Source organism: Microchirus variegatus (genome assembly GCF_963457635.1).
Source record: "Microchirus variegatus genome assembly, chromosome: 3".
Taxonomy (NCBI): domain Eukaryota; kingdom Metazoa; phylum Chordata; class Actinopteri; order Pleuronectiformes; family Soleidae; genus Microchirus; species Microchirus variegatus.
This window is the reverse complement of record NC_139804.1, coordinates 20,379,302-20,395,544: the sequence shown is the minus strand read 5'-3', so window position 1 is coordinate 20,395,544 and position 16,243 is coordinate 20,379,302. Positions and strand designations below refer to the sequence as shown.

Genomic DNA, 16,243 nt, shown 5'->3' with positions numbered 1-16,243 from the left:
TGTCTTTTTTTTTTAAACTCTCCTTTAATTACCTCCAATTAACTTTTATATTCTGTTGTGTGTTTTATAGCTGAAATTGTTTTGTCTCCATAACCATTTGTACTATTTATGCTGCAATCTTGACCAGGACTCCCTGGAAGAAGAGATCTTATATCTCAATGGGACCTTCCTGGCTAAATGATGCCTAAATAAAATATAATAAAATAAATAAAGCATTCCCCTTAAATATGATCTAAGCCTAGACATTTTAGAGTGGCCTTTTAATGTGACCAGTCCGAGGCACACTGGAGTAATAATCATGCTTTTTAATCAGCCTCTTGATATGTGTCAGGTGGATGGATTATAGTGACAATTTTTTTAATAGATAGAAATAAGCCGTTTGTTTGCATATAAGACATATTTCATAACAAAAGTGTTGCATTTATACTTGTTACGTATGTTGAATGTAATTTCAGTCAGATCTGAGCGAGAATACACACTCCACTCAACACTCACAAGGCAGCCCAGAGAAAGGCAGGACACTTTTATCAATCACAGGGCAGTTCGGAAATAGAGTGTCGACACTCCTACTGGTTTCTGGTTCCACTACACCTACGTTTTATAGTCTCCTTTGTAGAGTAGACTGCAATGACACTATGGTTGCAATTCCACCAGCTTGGTATAGCCACATTGTCCCTTTTGGGTCTTGCATGATCCATCCATCCATCCATTATCTACCGCTTCTTCCTCCACCAGAGGGTCGCGGGGGGTGCTGTGCCTATCTCAGCAGACATTGGGCGATAGGCGGGGTACACCCTGGACAGTTCGCCAGTCCATCGCAGGGCCACATATAGAGACAAACAACCATTCACTCACACACCTACGGTCAATTTAGAGTGACCAATTCACCTAATCCCCATATCGCATGTTTTTGGACTGTGGGAGGAAGCTGGAGCACCCGGAGAAAACCCACACACACACAGGGAGAACATGCAAACTCCTTGCAGAAAGGCCCTTGTTCCGAAGTTGTTCCAAACGGGGCTCAAACCCAGGAACCCGGGTCTTCTTGCTGCAAAGGCAAGAGTGCTAACCACTACACCAAATACCAAATACACAAAGTGATGTTCTTACAAAACAATCTATACAGCAATTACAGATTATTCAGTATGGGCATCCACATATCCAAAAGTCTCACACATTAAATATTTATTTTACAAATAATCAATCCTAAACTTGTTGTTATAAGAAGCCGTAAGCATGAATGAGTACACACAGGCATACAATTAGCAGCCTGGTTTCAGCACTGCAACTACATACTGGTTAAATCTTCAAACACAAACATGCATAACAACTACGCTCCCTCCTCCTCATCAATTTCTTTTTTTCGCTTCAATAAAAGTGCAATTACAAAGGCAGCGCTGCGGCAGTATGGTGAGAATCAGGATTTAATGAAATGTACACATGGTTATACAAATGACGTCGATCTGAAGGTGGCAATAATAAGGACACATTGTTCAGGAGCTCTCAGTCTAATGAACCAGCCGGCCGTGCTCTCGTTCCTCGGGACCATAAAAATTCAGACTGAAGTAGTCTGGCGAGCCAATGAGCTCCGAGTCTGTGCTTTTCTACCTGTTCACTCAGGCATGGCATAGCCCGGCGCCCACCCCCCACACCCCCAGCTCGCTGCAAGCCTGAATAATGCAATTCCAATATCAACTCCAGCTCCCCACTAACAGCTGTCTGCTTGTTTTTCCATCACTTTTTTCTTTTCAGAATGTGTGGCATATTGCAAGATGGAGAAAAAAAAACACCCTGCCTTGCTGACTGCAGCTGAATCCAAATGTTTGGATATTACTTCACTCGCAGACTTCACACAAGATAACATCATTGTTAGGTTTTTGTCATATAAATGCTTACCAAACAAACAGAATATGATTATCAGTCTCATGCTAGTTTTTGTACAGCTATGCTATGCTATGAAGGTCCTCAGCTGTGGCTTTAATGTTGATGTGTGAAGTGACCGTTGAGATGGAACATGACCTTGGATGATGTCATCGGCCCATTTTTTATTATTTATATTTTATTTTTATTTCACTGCCATTTTTTGCCTTTATGAGACATTTACATATGTTTTCATATACATCAAAATGTAACTCATCTATATATACTTTTGCAGACAACCTTTGATCCTCTACCCCAATGGTTCCTTACCAGGGGGTCCAAATCCCAACTTGAGAGCAGGGGGCGTGAAGCACTTTTGATTCCATGAATTCATTGTCTTCTCCATATGAGGGTCACGGGGAGTTGGAGACAATCCCAGCTGACTTATAGGGCGAAAGGTGGTGTACAGCTTGAACAGGTCACCAGTCCATCACAGGACTGACACAGACCAACCATTCATTCTCAATAGTGAACCTGCACGGGCCTAGAATCACCCAAGACCGGTGCTGGTAATAGGGGGTGGAGCCCTAGATCAGCCCGTTTTTTCAGAATTTTCAGTGTGCTATTGGACCTTATCTGATCACTTTTAATGGTGTAAGTAGGCATATTTTGTTTCCTTTCAATATTAATATATTAAGTTTATTTAGAAAAAGCATATTTCGGGTTGTTACATTGACAATTTTGTTTTTTGAAGAGACTGGGCGTGTTGCAACTGCATCGGTAATGTTGGTTGGGATAATGTGATCTGTGAATCTAAATGACTTAGTTAAAAAAAGCCAGAGCCGACCCGAGTCCGAGGTAAAGATGTATTAATTGGCCCGAAGCCCGGCCCTCAGGCTGTCTGGCCCCTCGGGCTCCAGCACAGGGCTCTAATTCTCGCATTAATACCTACGATCAATTTAGAGTGTTTTTGGACTGTGGGAGGAACCTGTGGGCACAAGGGGAAACCATGCAAACTCCATACAGATTGTGAACCCAGGTCTTTTTGCTGTAAGGCAACACTGCTAACCACTACTTTTAAGGGTGTAATAATTCGTATACCTAAAATATAGATGATTCAGCATTTGATATCATAAAAGTGAATATTTAAACGAAAGAATAAGAGAATATATTCTCTTTTTTGTATTATTCATACAGTGATTTATGACTCGATGAAAAGAGCGAGGCGTTTTCTCTGTCAAGACTTCTGATTTTTAAGCTGGATTTAAAAATATATATATTTTGGTATTTACTTGGAATTGTGCACTGTGCATTGTTTTGGTGACTTCTTGTTTTACTTTGGTATTTGTGGGTTCACTTCCTGTTTCCCTCCAGTCTGATGACCTAATTAGTTTCACCTGTGTCTTGTTTGTCTTCACCTACTGTATTTAGTTTCCATGTTTAGAGCTGGTCTGTTTCTTCCTTGTTCTTTGCTTCAGTGATGTGTTCCTTCCTTATTTCTGGTCCTTGACTTTAACTTTTTTTACCCACGTTATTTATTTTACTTAATATTTTTTTGGATTCCTTTTGGTGTCGAGTCTGGGGTAAGGTTTGATTTCTGTTGTTACTACTCAAGCCTTTATATGAGACATATTTCTCTATGTTTACACATTTGTCCTCATTATTCATTGTGGAACACTTTGTCGAGTGTAGTTTAACACAAGTGCTATGTGCTCGACGACGCTTAATGATTATGATTGAGATATTCCAGTGGTGGTTCAGAGGTTCTTGTCATAGAAAATATGCTGTTAAGGGCCTGACACACAATGAATGCTAAAGCAGACTGAAGAACTTACACACACTTGATGAATACATTGGGGCTGCAACTAAAGATTTCTTTCATCAACTAATCTGTTTATTTTCTCAATTAACTGATAAGTTTGGTCTATAAAAGGTCAAGAAATGTTGATCTGTGTTTCCCAAACCTCAAAATGGTGATGTTTTTAAGTGGCAAAATGTTTTTTTCCACAAACCAAAATATTCAGTTTTAATTTATTTGTTATATGGAGCAAAGAAACATGATAATATTCACATTTAGAAAGCTAAAAAATCTGAACTTGTTTTAATGATTTAGAAGAAAACCCACACATAATTGGGGATTATTTTAGTAAATGATTTATGAGCTCCTGAATAAATAAATACAGACAACAAAATTGAGGACAATAAACCTTTTACCATCACACTTGTAAAGACATGTAAGGCTACATTTTTGTGTTAATCTCTTCTTCATGGTTGCCCCCGGTACCGAGTATATTGTGACCCCTGACAAGCACTTGTATTAATGATGTACATGGCAATTGTCTGACTGTTTATCCATTGTTAATGCTTTAGAAAAGTCATCTGTCAACATGGATGGACATCATTTTTGCAAGAAAAATAAAGGAGGAGCAGAGATGAGAGAAATGGACAAAGGCCCTCGTCACAAATGGAGCTACAGTCTGAAAGACAAGTTCACCAGTGAAGACACAGGTCAGTTAACTTGAATCTGGGCTAACTGCATTTTTTTTTCTTTAAATATTTGACGATTGTTTTGTCTGGCCTTGTACATGTGTATGTGCAATGAATTTCTAAGAATCATAATATTCACTTGGATTCACCAAACCTTTAAAAGTGACAGTCTTGCATATTTAAGCAGTTCTATGAAAGTTTACCTCGAGTGGCAGCTGAAATCCGGTGTGGGCCAGCAGGGTGTTAGCCCATGGTCCAGCGGTGATGACTACACTCTTGGCTCGATAAACGCCAGCAGTGGTTGACACTGTCACAACAGGACCAGGCTCGATGTCTGTCACCTTCTCATTGTCTCTTATGATTCCACCCAACTTCTTAAACTGCTCCTGGGAAGAGAAGTGGACAGAATTTACTTCAGTATTATTCACTAAATGGGGGACTTGTGTAGTGATTTCTCAAGGGGAAAAATATTTAGAACGGATCGGATTCTATGATAATTAATAAACTGAAAACAAGTTTTTCTGTGGGAAGCTTTTTGGCACATTTTTGTTGTGCCATTTGGAGATTCTTGTTCCACATAATTTGTGGAGAAATACATTTTTTGTGCTCTAGCTTTTACTTATATAAGATGGTCTGTAATATTAGGGATGTTAAGTTGCTGAAAATGAACAATTATGGCATAACATAATAGCAGAACTACTTTAAGTGGATTAATGTAGCTTAAACTTGTTTGGTATGGCCCTGTTGTTGTTTTTTTCAAATTCTCAGATGTGCCAATTACTCTGCCAACTGTTTCAGTACAACCAATTATATCAATATAATCACAACTGTAATGCAATTTGCTCCAGAAGGAGCACATTTTATTATGAAAGCTGCAATAAGCAGTTTATCAGGCTGGCAGCTACAAACAGCAATACAATAGTCAATATACTGTCAGATAAGATCAGGTTTATGCACAAAACAAGCTTGTGATATATTTGCCTAGCGCAGATAAGTCACACAAGACATTATGATTAGGATATGGAATTACAGAAAGCTGATTTCTCCAGTGATTTTCCTTAGAGACCGATACCATCTTGTCTATGTGTCCATGAATAAGAGTTTCTCATCATTTTGTCACGTTACCAACTCCACAACAAAGATGTCAGACATGTTTGTTTCTGTGACAACTGAGATGAGAAGAAACAAGATTGCCTCAAGTCACAAACAGACTGAACAATAAAACAATGACAATAATAATCACAATACATTGTCCTTCAACGGAAATAATATAGCAAAACCTCAGTTTATATTTATGATTTGTTTACGCGTTGTGTAAACACATTTTAACACATTTAATCACTTTAAATGTTTTATGTCAGATCAGTGATTGTTTCACTGTATCTTAGTTTCTTTAACATTGATTCAGATTTTGCAACTATTATCATTGTTTTGTTTTGAGTTTGAAATATTCTAAATGAGAGTAACTGAGTTACTTCTAAATATAAAGAAATGTCATTGGATTCAAACCACTCTCAAAGGAGCTCTCAGAATGTTGATTTAGCCTCGGCTCCTCTGTGTTTGGAATTCTTTGTAATACGTAGTAAAAAAACAAAGAAAAATTCACATTTATGAAATCTTGTTTTAATAATGAAAAAAGCTAAATCCTCCACCCATCCATGCACGGCTGCTGTATTCACAAACGCTCCCTTGGTCAGGTCTGTTAGTATTGCATGACAGAGCCAGTTTTCAGATATGCAGCATACAAATATTGTATTGTTTCCATTCACAAAGACCAAACAGAACAAACACAATAACATCATGAACAAAAAACACCAAATGTGACACATTGAAGCTTTTAGCGTTAGATGAAAAACACTGACAAAAATGCCACTTTGACCCAATGGAAAAGAATGTATCTATGTAACTGCAACATTCATCAATGCATAATAGCAAAGGCAAGAGGCTAATAAAGAGCAATTGCATGAAAATGCACAACGCAACAATTTACTACAAATGTTAATTTATAACCGACAGCTGATCCACAAAGAAAGTGCCCCAGCATCAGTCAATTGAATGTGACACCTCAGTGCAACAACAAAGCAGTATGTTGTGGTTGACTTGGCCACCACAGTTGACTCCTGTTCTCCCCCAGTGCTTTTTGTCAGCGCTGACAGTGAACACTAATGTGAATTTATTGCTGAAGATACCAATGGTATGAGCCGTTATTAGATTATAACAATGGCCATGGAATACATTCAATGATCCACATCTTTTTTGTCTGCCTGGTTCTCTCTGTATTTATTGTGCACGGAATCAGAAAATATTTAGCTTCTTTTATTTTAAATTAATATCACAGGTTTGCACTCATAAGATCCTTGTCTACAGTTGGAACACTGGAACAGACATGAATGTACTGTATGTTTGATTGTAATACAACTGAAATGAGCTCTCATTTTAGCTGGAGGTAACAACCACATTATATCTGATATATTAATAATATATCTGATACAATTTCCCTATCACAAACTTGAGTATCTATCAATGCTGATATTTATGTGATGGTCTTTTTTAACCAGTTTTAAACAAAATTTACCAGCGAGCCATTGCAAAACTACAAATGGCAAATTTATTTATTTTATTGAAGCATGGACAGGTAGACCCTCTAATCATATCATGATTCAGGGGTTTCAAAGGTTAGTTGATCACCTTATGAAAGTAAGCCTTAGACTTAAGTCAAGCTCATTATGTAACGGGTTCTTCCTTGGCCCAAACGCTGCCCCCCAAAGGTTCATGAAATTCCAGTAAGAGACTTACATTAAACTTGCTTGTAAACAACCCGACAGACATCTCTAAAAGTATTTGTCCTGAGGTATTTATTAGGTTCTAACTCTGGTTCAGAGTCAATCACTTCCACTCACTGCACTAAAACTATTTGGACTCGCCCTCCCAATGCTCTACAAATGTCGGCTGTCTCTTACCTGTACAGTCTTGAGTACACGGTCTGCATAGAGAACTCCAGCATTAATATCCACCACGGCTCCATCTCCCTCAGCCAGAGTGACATTGGGGATGTGCTGGCTGAAGTTGTCACGGGTCAGGGTTACTATAGGAACCTTGTTCTTCTGCAGGGTGCTCTTCATCATCTGGTAAGTATGGCTGTTCTCAGGCCCCATCACCAGGAGCCCTGTTTGTCTAAGAGAAAAAAAGTAAAGCTTGTAAAATCCCAGAAATTTAAAGGTGCATTATGTAATAAATCTAAAGTAACTGGCCATAAAATCCTCCTAATATGTCACAGAGACTTAGGAATAATGTTCATATAACAAACTGAACTCACCAACAACAAAAACAGTACAGCCAAAATATTTGTTTTTCTTCAATTTCTTGAAAGTGAGTTGTTTGCTCTTGAACGTGAATCTTATTTGTAATGTGACAACAATGGTACAGTTGGAATCTGTGCAGTCTCTGCTGTCCAGTTTACACAATCACACTAATTCTGCGGTGCTGCTTTTCAATGTTTACACTGTAACGGTGTTTTCTGCTCCTGCTGCTTTGATCGATAAGTGTTTAACTGTGTTTGGTGAACATAAGAATGTTTTTTATTTAGCTTTTAGCCAAGTTTCTGATCTTTCTGTGAATATGCAGCATGTCTTTGTTTATTGGTGCGTACGACAAGGGACCCGGTAACGGGAGTGTCGTGGAAAGAGGAACAAAAAGGAACAACTTTTGGAATAACATTTTGGATGAATATTTTTGGTAAATAAATGGAAAGAATATTATCTATAGTCTTAAGGGCCACTTTTCTTGTCAGCGCAATAACTATTGGAGTTCCCTTTGTTTGCCTGCATAGTTTTGGCCCCCAAATCACCATGTTGAATTATTAGTCTGACGAGCACATCTGATTCTTGTGTGATGGCTACTTTTATTAACGGCAGAAAGTAAAATGCTTGAAGCTAATGGAAAACAATTTACAATTTGAATAATACAATAAATGTGAACAAATAATTGTAATTCATCACCCTGCAGCCAGTAGACGCGTTTAGAATGGCATTGCAAAATAAAGTTTAATGTGGTCAAAGCGGGAAAGTTTGGAAGTCGGTCTGCATTTATTCATAAATTCACGAGTGAATTTGTATACACAGGTTCACAATGAATGAAAAGCATCTCTTTCAACACAGTGAAATCCGATTACCATAGTGTGTTCATCTTGTATGTGACGGCCATCTTTTTCTTTCGTTTCGAATGAAATAAATATTACATGGCAATTGACTGTGATAGACTGGTGACCTCTTGTCAGTCTTTAACCTAGTGTCAGCTGGGTTTAGCTCCAGCCAACTCGCCATGACCCTAAGCAGGAGAGCTGATGGATGGATAAACCAATGTCAAGCAGTGCTGTATCACAGTATGTATACAGTGTTTGAGAGTGCATTGGAGAGGGATTCTCCAAGCTCATTTTAGTAACTCATCTGACTGAAACTGAGTCAGAACATCAATGGTTTCCTTAGAAAATGTTTGACACTTTATTACATCAATATAAAACATTCTCCAACTGAAAATAACGTTTTGAAATGTCTCACTCTCCTGCACCAAAGTCCATAGATAAAATCAGTGTATGGAGCTCAGAGAAATGCAGAACCTGCTGGGGTTCAGACAAAATTTTTTGCCCGATTTTTACCCACGAATTGCAGTTGGGGACAGACGGCATGGCTAGTTAGCACATATATCTGTTAGTATAATAACGGTGAAGCCGAAATTTCTGAGCCGACTCTGAGCGAAATCAGGTGTTCAGTTGGCTTCAGTTTGTTTGACAAATCACGTAGTCAATGATCCATGATCAGGCCCAGTAGTTAAATGTGTGATCCCAGTCTTTCGGTCGTCTTGAAAAAAAACCAGCTGAAATCAGTCAGTGTGAACTCTAAGTCTTTCCAAAATTGGTAACGACAGTGAAAGTTTTGTAGTGTGTCCTCAGCTTCAGTTTGTATCACTATGGTGGGATTTCAAACACCAAAGTCAGAAAACAATACTCCTGTGTGCTGTGATGTAAAATCAGATTATCTCTATGGACTTTGGTGCAGAGAATGAACAGTTTACAAACTCCAGAAAAAGCTGTCCAAAAGTGAGATAAAGCCAAAAGGAATCTTGGAATTAAGCAGCTGTACATTTTGTTGAGAGACTTTTAAGTAGCTAAAAACATAATCAACACTGTCCACACTGGAAGCCATGTTTATAGAGCCAAAAAGCTTCCATATTTCATCCAACCCTTCTGCATGGCCCAAGACCCACCATTGTTCATCATTATTAATGCTGAGGAATATATTACATAGCTCCTAAATGTTATAGCCAAACGACAATCAAGTTTTTGACTGACTATCTTGGCAAGTTTCCCATACAATTCAAACTCATTTTCCAAACATGCTACATCTTGAGATGCTTGTAAAATTAACATTTGAAGATTGAACTGCAGGTTTAAGGCTTTTACAATTAAAAAAATGATTAACTTTATTACATAATTCCATATGTGTTCATTCATATTTGTGATGCCTTCAGTGCGAATCTACAATGTAAATAGTCATGAAAATAAAGAAAAACCATTAAAATTAGATGGTTTGTCCAAACTTTTGACTGGTAGTGTGTGTAGTATGTATGTATACAGTATATATAAATATATAATAGTTTTATGTGAACCTCTTTGTTCAGCCAAAATGCTGACATCCTTTTTTTCTGTGAAGATAAGTATGATGGTGCAGTGAGGCCATTTAGGTTAAAAAAACCCAACAAACTAAAAAAATAACCCACAGCTGGTGGGAAAGGTACGATAGTCTTTGACAGTGAAATTGTAAGTGTGTATTCAAGAGATTATAAAGGCAAAAATTTACAAAATGTGATTTTAAATGTTCAACACACAAATACTTCTCATCCCCACCCCAAATATTATTTATAATACTTATATTACCCAGATCTGACCTTTATATATTAGTGTGTAACTAAGACCCCAGTTGTTATAAATTTAAATTAACCTTTAAGATAATCCTATCGAGTATAACTATGCATTAAATTCCCAGTTGACAGTCATAGCTGATTACTGCAGAGTAATAGGTTGTGAAACACAGGCTGTAATTCACTAATCGGCTTGATAGATGACTGACTCGCACTTTGCCAAAGGTGTTTCCTGAGGGCTGCTCCAACATCTGTCAGTAGCCATGAGGCACAGACGAGCCAAGCCAAAGGCTTCGTCCATCCATAAAAGGATTTTATGACTACTTCTCATGCCTGTGTGTTTTGCGTGACAGAAGTAAAAGCAATAGATTGGATAGATTGTAAATATGATGCCTCGTTTAGTTTGACTATGAAAGCAGGTGATCGATCGGTGGCACCAATTCAGGCAGTGTATATATGTGCACACGTCGTAATGTAGATGGAGGTGATATAAATGCCTTGAGGGAGGATTTTAGCTTTGCTCTGGGGCAGATTCCGTGGCTCCATCTGACCCAGAGACAGCAGCAGAAGGAATTGCCCACAACAACCTGGGCATTTCTCTCTGATGCCCGCCCAAGGGCACAGGTGGCTTTTAAGTTGTGGACCCACCAGTAATGAGCTGTAGCACAGGGACAGGAAGGGACACCTGGGAGCATAATGGGGGCGTGTCTTGGTATTGGGAACCATTACCCTGTGAATGATGAATTGGTGTTAAATTTAACTAGCTGGTATTTAAACAAACTGAGGAACTTACAGTGCAGCTGGAAGCGTGTGCACTGTTTGATGCCACTGCCATATTTGTAAACACACAAGCTGCCAGGAATGAGAATGAGAGGTTCAGCAAGATGAAAAAGCCCCCGAACCTCATTGAAAGGCAGGGGAGCTGTCAAGAGGTGATTCAGTGACACTGTCGGTAATGAGAAAGTCATGCATATATGACTCCTGTGGATTGAGTTGCAGTTTTTGTGCTTGCATAGCACCTTGAATGTGACAAATCTCTGTGTTCCAGTGAAGCTTTTGGTATGTTCTGTTTAATGGGTTTTTGTTTCACTGTGATTCTGCCGACTGCTTACCTGAACAGTTTGACGCCTGACTTCCTCTCCAGCTGAGCCCACAGCTCATAGCACTCCTGCATCATGTGAGTGTAGAAGTCCTCCTCGTAAGCCTTGCGTATGATGCGGGTTTGGCCATGGGAGCTCCCTCGTGTGTGGGGCAGGATAAACTGGAATTTATGCACACGATATCACTTGATAATACATTTGATTGGGAAATGACAGGATGTACAACAAACTACAAACTACAGTCTCTACCTCTGCAAAAATTCAAGTGTCTTCATATTCTAACAAGCATTAAATTTAAGTCAGTTTGACGTTTGTTGTTGAAACTGTGACTTTACCCTACTACTGCTCAGAGAGAGCATGAGAGGACTATATACTGAATGCAGAGAGTGAGAACGAACTTGGAGCAGTGACACTTAACACATTTATCTGGTCTTTCACAGTAAAGCTTTTAATATAAATAAATACAGACATTAATAAGAAATTTTCTTCTGCTCACTTCTATGAGTGATTATCCATCCCCAGCTTGAGCTCACTGAGCCTATTTCCAAATAATTGAGCTGTTATTTTTTGTTTTACTAACCAGCTCCTCATCACTGGCTTGACCCCTGTGTGTCTGTCACCACGTGGTCGCTGCATTCAGGACTTAAGTTATGCCCAGTGCTCAGACTTGGAGAGAAAGCAGGGAAGAAGTGGGGCTTGGTGAAGTTGAGTGAGATCCACAGGGAGAGTACGACTGGCAGCAGCTCTAAGATATGGATATAATGTATCACGCATGAAATTATATCAATATTTCGCCGAGCAAACGCTAAGGGTATATGGATTAGGGATGGGCATGAATATGCAATTATTTGTTTTAAAAAACAATGAGAGAGTTGATTAAAAAATAAAAATTAGACCCCTCAGAAGTGATGAAATTTACCAGGGTTGTTGAATGCATCCTGAAAGCATCTCCTTAGCTGCTCCTCTTCACAACTCAACATGCTGTGAACCCTGCATTACTCTTACTAGCTCTCATGTGCTGCAGCCTGTCTGTTTTCTTGAAGTGGAGACTTTGCCCTCAACAAGATTCTTTCTGAATGCAATAGTAATTTTAAAGTCTGTCAGGCAGGTTTGGCTGGAGCAATGACAATGACTCCAGCCAATGATCATGGTGACATTGGTTTGAGAAACACGCTGCAGCAGGATGGAGTGTTATAATACCCAGTCAATGTCAAAATGCTGTTTTACTTGAAATGCCCACGGAGGTGTAGAAATGCCAGAGAGGACAAAACAAATCTGAGCCATCAGTTTTAACATTAAAGTTGGGTTTATGGATTGATTATTGTGTGCTATTTACATCAGGGAGAGATGTTTAAAGGTGAAGAGGCTCTATTTGTTCACAGCTGCAATAGGAACTCTCTCACTCAGTTCATTCCTTTTACAACTTTTTAATTTTACTATTTTAAGTACCAGAACTTAACACAAGATGTCAATACTCTGTTTAGGTTATCTGTGCAATTCATTATTATGGCCCAGAATAATAATTTTTAAGGGTGCACTACTTGACGTTAACCCATTAACGCAAGAGCCTAGTATTTGTTTCTAATATCTAGTTTGTATTTCTTATTGTAAAACAACAACAATACCTATCGGGTAGATGATCTGCTGTGGTGCCCCCTAAAGGGAGACGCTGGCAGAAGGTGAAAAACAACAACAATATACTGTATATTAAGTGTTAATGTTTCTTCTTCTTCCCACATTTGTGTCATGGAGGACAGCATCGTAAAAAGGGACACCAAATAAAAATGGTCTGTGTGCTTGAAGTTTAAATAATTGTTGGAAAATGTGAACGATAATCTAAATATACAAGTTGGCAAAGTCCAGTTTTTCGTTATTTTAATACTGATTAAATAATTAAATAAATAGGTGTTGTGAACATCACACATTAATGTAGTGTTTACACCTGATCACTTTCTAATATTGCATAAAGTTATGTAGTAATGTAGTATTTACTAATTAATAATTACCAGGTCCAATACGTTTGAGTATAAACACAAACTTTCTCTTGTGTTGACCTCGTGTTGAGTAACAGCGTCATGTTATGTAATCTCTGAATGACATGTGAGAAGTTCACCTTAGAGAAAAGTTCGTGGTGCCGCGTGTAAATGTCACGGAGTGAAGTGAGGGACACTCACCTGCTCCAGTAAAAGAGTCTTCTGGTTCTTCTTGGCCAGTTCATACGCCGTGAACGAGCCCTGAACACCGGACCCGATCACCACACAGTCATACTCGCCCTTGGTAGACATCTTGGTGAAGTTTTATTATGACAGAAAACACCTCCTCAAGTGTGTTCAACACGCTCTTCTGGAAACTGGAACCCGCCCAATGAAAAGTGGAGGAGGAACGAACGTATATGTATAAAATGTGGCCTGAGTTTTGACTGCCAGGATCATCATGACAACTTTTGCTGCTCAGTTTTTGTGAGACTTTGCTTGTTTATGGTAAACACTGAGGACATATTTTTTGGCTGCCTCTGCGCCAGATTTGGATTGACACAGGGAAAGTGGGGAGCTTTACAAGTCAATAGTGCCTGGCAGTCTATGTGTAGGGTAAAGAACACTCATAGACACAGACGAATAGTTACAGCAATTATTTATCAATGCGATTGTTGTTCATCCACCTGTTTCTCTTCAGTGATGGACGTTGTTGATAAACACTTTATTTTTATTTATTCAGTCATGAATACTCCCACCAGTATACTAGTATGTCTGCCAATATATATGATAATGTTAAAAAAATAAATTCAATTAAAAATTCAAGGTTGCTCTTCAGCTGAGCATTGTTTTAAATTTATTCTGTCAATAAATAATAAATGCATTTATTATAAATGTGACATTAGGTTAAGTTGAGAGAGTAGCAATTACTAATATTACATAGCTGTCAATCCTAAAATGGTATAGCCTCTTTAAACACTTAATGAATAATGAAAAAGAAAAGAAACATACATAAAGCTATAAAAAAAACAAACAATTACAGAGCTCAGTTATACGCACGGTGCATTGTGTGCAAACTATTTCTGGCAGTCACAGTGTTAAACCGTTAAATAAGTTAAACTGTAACACAACTGCATCACAATGAAAAAAGGACAAAGTCCAGAGGCCACTACAGCACAACAATGGGTTGGTCGAGGTCCAACTCTGTTGTTGTGAGGGTAAATATTCACATTATTGTTATGTTATGCTTTTCTGGTCATTATGATTACCAAAGTGCTTTACACTACAGTTTTACCATTCACTCATTAAAACACGCACACACACATTAATACAGTTTTTGCAGTGCTGCCATGCACCTTTCACACTCATTCACACACTGCTGGCACAGCTGCCATGAGCGATTTAGGATTAAATGTAATGTCCAAAGATCCATTGACTCGCTCCATGCACTTACTAATCCACAATCATTCTTGTTGGCCCTATATAAATATAGAAATTACATGATTAATTAAAGCATAGTGAGAAGCTATACAGTACAGAGTATACAATTAATTGTACTCTTTAAATGTATTTATTGTAGCCATACATAAAAGAGCTGAATCCTATTATCAGCCTTTCTACAGTCAATGTCGGTTGGATAAGTTCCTGTTAATATTACTCATAAACTACCTGGCTAGTGTCTGGCTTATTTATTATCTACTAGTTGCAGGAGTGAATCAACATGGGGTGCAAAGGGGGCCAAATGTCCTGTAACCTGGAGCCAAGCTCAGGGCACACAACTGACAGACTTCGATAAAGATGTTCTAGTTCTGAGTAAATCCAAGTTTGTTCAGATTTTTTATCTTAGCTGTTTTTGCTTTAACCCTTTAACACTGAGCGTATCGCAGATAACATGTTTACACAAGCGCAGTTTGCATTACTGTTATTACGCATTTGTTTGTGCTATCGGAAACATTCCAACAGTTTCTGAAAGCTGAGAAGTTGTAAGTTAAAGCCAATGTGTGGTTTTGTTAATACATTATTTTAACATTCAGTAAATTGTATATAATTGCCAGATATTGAAAGTTATTCTGGAAAAAGGGCAAAAGCACTTACTCACAGGACATTTTCTGGCCCTTTTATGGGAACAATAAGCAAAAAAGGCCAGACGGACATTTTGAGGCTTAGGTGTTTTTAAACTTCATAAAGAATCGACTGTATCTAATACTTTTTTTGAAACGGGGTAGGAAAAACGGCCAATTTAATCAAAAGTGATTCTTACTGGAATCCGCAGTTTTTCTCTGGGCACAGAGAGATTCAAAGCATTCATCATCAATCTTTTTTTCATCCTCTAATTCTGTGGACAGCTGGAGCCTCAGTCTGAAGAGTTCTCATTTGCAATCGATCAGTGTTGCAATATCTTGTCCTCAATGACCTTTCCAATAGAAAGGTACAGAGGTATGATGTCTTCTAAAATCATAACTACACCTGAATTGTGAAGGCAAAATTCCACCTTGGTCGACAAAGTGCTTTTCTATTATCATCTATAATGTACACCTGCTTGTACTTAAGATAACAAATAGCTTTCAATATTTTTACATTAATAAATCATACGATGTTGGTAATGTAAATTGGTTTCACTCATTTTGTTATTTCATTGTGGCAGAATAAAGGGGCTTGAATATAACATGATTGTGATATTTTTCAGTGAGGATGGTTTGATTTAATGCTGTCCTTTTGGGGAGCCTTAACCTTTGACCTGAAACCAAAATGCATGGTTTGGGAATGTGGTGGACGAATTTCAGTCCATCCATCCATTTTCTACCACTTTATCCTCCACAGGATGATCGTGGGGGTGCTGTGCCAATCTCAACTGACATGGAGCAATACGCGGGTCACACCTGGAACCATATCTTAAAAAAATACTAG

The 16,243-nt window shown here is 38.4% G+C and overlaps 1 protein-coding gene across 2 annotated transcripts in view; it reads right to left on the bottom strand.

The window, feature by feature from the left end:
- The window catches only part of pipox (pipecolic acid oxidase), a gene marked incomplete at its 5' end in the record, with an annotated part of 32,481 nt that extends 18,833 nt beyond the window's left edge, over positions 1–13,648 (bottom strand). Inside the window, 4 exons of one of the 2 annotated variants that reach the window (XM_083886080.1) lie at positions 4,551–4,733; positions 7,308–7,521; positions 11,376–11,524; positions 13,538–13,648. In XM_083886080.1, coding sequence (XP_083742206.1) covers positions 4,551–4,733; positions 7,308–7,521; positions 11,376–11,524; positions 13,538–13,648 — 657 coding nt within the window. Of the gene's footprint in view, positions 1–4,550; positions 4,734–7,307; positions 7,522–11,375; positions 11,525–11,943; positions 12,040–13,537 lie in introns of those variants that run through there. The other variant, XM_083886081.1, reaches the window with a different exon arrangement.
- Positions 13,649–16,243: the final 2,595 nt, after the last annotated feature.